Source organism: Atta colombica, unplaced genomic scaffold (assembly GCF_001594045.1).
Source record: "Atta colombica isolate Treedump-2 unplaced genomic scaffold, Acol1.0 scaffold110, whole genome shotgun sequence".
NCBI classification, from domain to species: domain Eukaryota; kingdom Metazoa; phylum Arthropoda; class Insecta; order Hymenoptera; family Formicidae; genus Atta; species Atta colombica.
The window spans coordinates 70174-73701 of NW_017259196.1; the positions used below are offsets into that span (position 1 = coordinate 70174).

General features: G+C 37.8%; 1 protein-coding gene across 1 annotated transcript in view; it reads right to left on the reverse strand.

Moving 5' to 3' along the window:
• Positions 1 to 521: 521 nt before the first annotated feature.
• The window catches only part of LOC108693853 (E3 ubiquitin-protein ligase TRIM9), a 113713-nt gene continuing 110706 nt past the window's right edge, over positions 522 to 3528 (reverse strand). Inside the window, exons 9-10 of the mRNA XM_018203017.1 lie at positions 2380 to 2610; positions 522 to 1136 (exon numbers count right to left, since the gene is read on the reverse strand). Of these exons, the coding sequence (XP_018058506.1) occupies positions 808 to 1136; positions 2380 to 2610 (560 nt within the window). The 3' untranslated portion in view covers positions 522 to 807. The remainder of the gene's footprint in view (positions 1137 to 2379; positions 2611 to 3528) is intronic.

Here is a 3528-nt window from a genome sequence, read left to right on the forward strand (position 1 = left end):
TTATTATATGGATAAAATAGGAAAGTACAAATTCCGATTTCCCAACTAAAATTTAAATTCTGAGTTTCAGTTTCCCAAACAAGGCGGATCCAAAAGGGTCCACGGTTAGTGCCACCCTCGGAAACCACCCTTTTCGCCAAAGTTTCTGGACCTGTTGAATCGTTATTCCTCGTGGAGCCCGCTTATATTCAGACAAATAGCGCGAGGCGAATTTTACCCGGATTAACATCCCCAGGGATTACATATTTTTCAATTACAAATAAAAAACCATTCTTATTTATAATATACTAAATTTAGAACACAAAATATGTGCCACGATTGCGAAATTAGAAAACACTCCGCTAAATATTACTTCTAAATAAATATTATAATTATTATAATTATTTAATATTATAATTATTTTAAATAAATAAAATATATTCAGACAAAATACGCAAAACGTATATTTCGTTCCTGAATCCCTAAGGAGATTAAACCGCTCTCATTTCGCTGTACAATTGCGAAAGGACTAAAGCGCCCTCATTAATATTATGATATCTCAGAGCGAGAGCAATTTCAGATGCTTTCTCGTATATACGTTATTTCGTAACGCTTTGTGCCAAGTAGATTCATAGAAAATGTACTACGCTCTAAATTCATATTTAAAAGATCTACCGATTAGTTAACGTCAACCGGGCTCTCCTCGATAATCTTCTCCAGCAACTGACCCGATTCGAAGTCTCTGCACCTGTCTGTGACGTACGTCGTTGGGCCTAAAGGCGAGCCGATCTCCTGCGGTAAACCTTTTTTGAGGACGTTAAGGTACCCCTAGCTCTGAACCATATCACTAATGTACTCCTCGTGAAGTGCAAGAAGATGACGTGGAACATCGAGAGCGGTATGAAGGGTTACGGTTACGCCGCGATTCAGACTGATCGCCGGATAAAAGACGCCGTAGAGATCGCGGAAGGCGATGCCGCCCTGCGGTTGGTCGTTGACGAAAAAACGTAGCGTATGTGTGGTATCCAGGTCGAGAAGAACGCCGACAGTCGAGCCTTGCTGAACGCCACCCTCCGTACGCTGTGCGTGACCACCGCCGTGCATGAACCACGACCGCTGGCGGTCTATGTACATGCTCCAGCCTTTATCGTCCTTACCTGTGTACAAAATGATTCTCAAAGTTATACGTGAGTTGCCTTCTAGAGAATAGTTTAAAAGCTGGCGACACACGATGCTTATTTTCCTGCTGGACTGCTAGCTGGATTAGAATCTTCCCACCGTATTGTCTGCGATACTGGCCCTGTCACCACTGTAGCTAATACGGTGGCAAGATTCTAATCCAGCTAGCAATCCAGCAGGAAAACAAGCGTAGCCACTAGTTTAATTGAATTTTATCTTGAATTGCATACCACATAAACGACAGCATTGATTAATGTGTTAAAAATAGAAACAGTGAAAGTAATGTTAAGAATATTTGAAATTTAATTAATTCTAATAATAATAATTTCCTCAAAAATTATTTAACTATAATAATATTTGTGAGTTCAGTATATTTTAAATTACTGTAACGTTACTTAAAATTATTATATAATTGAACGATTTTTGTTTCATTTTGTAAGTTGAGGAATAAGATTATATAACTTAAAATTATATAAGAGTGAAAAACATTTGTTATAAACAATTTTTCATAAAAATAGTTAAAGAAAATATTCGAGTTCACTAGATACCGATTAGGACTAATAATAGCAAAAATGATTTTTCAAATATTTGTATTAATGTATTTCTTTATTTGTTTAAAATAATTGAAACAAGTGAAACAAATAGTTATTATTGAACACGTCGTGGAGAATATTCCAAAACAATTGCAAGAAGAAAAAGATGACACATGACACGACTGCAGACCCTATCCATAAATTTCCATTCTATTTGCTAGGCAGCACGCAATCGATTTCCGAATTTCATCAGTTCTAAGAGCATTGACCCGGTTTCCACGTGTCCAAGGGTTAAAATACCCTCTTCTTCCAGTATGTTGCACAACCACGGTCGCGCACTTTGCGATCTCTCAGAATCTCTTGACCGTCGTTTTCTCTCATCCGAGACAATGTATAGAGACAAAGGCAAAGAGACAGAGAAAAAGAGAAATAAAAAGACAGAGGCAAAGGGAGAAAGAGAGAAAGAAAGAGAGAGAGAGAGAGAGAGAGAGAGAGAGAGAAAGAGGGAGAAAGAAATATGGTGAAAACGGTACATACGTCTCTCGCCTCCGAATTTCCGAACAAACCAGGGATCTCCGGGGTGTACCGGGTGGCGCATGAATATTTCATCGAGACCAGATAAACCGCACGATATTTTCCGTAGAAGAGGACAAGAAGGAGAGAGATCTAGTAGAGATGGAGAACTTACCCAGCATCTGATCACGCGACACGTCGGCTCGGGCGATTCCAAAGGCTGGATCGGTGTCACTGTGGTATCGATCTATGGTCAGCTCCCAATAGTGTACGCCTCGCGAGAAGCCGACGCTCGAGAGGACCACGCGATGCTCATAGCCCTCGCAGGACGCGCTCATCGCGTCCTCGGATATGGATACCTCCTGTGGTATGCCGGCCGCGCCGGTGGCCCACGAAAACCACGCCACTGCGAGAGACCAGAGGATACGGTTTGCTGTACAGCTTCGATTAATATTCCGCGGACTCGGATCCGCAAGCACGCTTAACGAACTACACGTTCAGGCACGAACGTTGGGTTATCGAGTGCTGGGTTATTGGGAATTCGACGTCGCAGCCGCACTCGATGTTAATAACGACGTGACAGGATTGTGGAATCTTAATATGAGAAGGAGAATGAGGAGATCTGATTTTCTGTGCGGCTAAATAATTTAAGAATTTGATGTGGAAAGTCGACGTGAGCCGACTGCGGAAGCTCAATGCAAAAAAGAAGGGATGTTTTATCTTTCGCGGTGTGTTAAATAATTTAAGACTTTGATATAGAATTTCTTATATAGCGCGATTGTTGAATTGAAGTTTAATATTTAACTCCCGCTTGATTAATATTAAATTGATTAAGTTACGATTCGAGAATTCAAAAGAAAAAAAAAGTTTTCTCTCTTTATTAATATTACATTTGGAAAAATATGAAAATTTAAATTTAACATAAAATTTGGTTCTATAAAGATTTTGAATTCGATTATTTACTTTAAATTAATTAAGTTAATTAATTATTTAATTTAGGTCAAAATAATTTTATTTATCGTATCTATTCGTCGTATTCTATATCTGTCATGTTAGTCGATCTTCTGTCACTGTTCAAGAATTAAACAAAATGTTTAATTTGCCACTAAATAATTAAGCATTTCCGTTCACAAAAACGATTTTGTTGAAGCATTTGTAGATTTAGATACAAATTTAAAATAATTTTATTAGGCTATCAAAATAATTACATAGAATGCTTAAATATTGATGACGATACTGCAAACAATTTTAACATTCTACACTAAAAATTTATAATAAAATAAATCTTAATATATATTCTTTTAAATAATACTAAGTATAATAT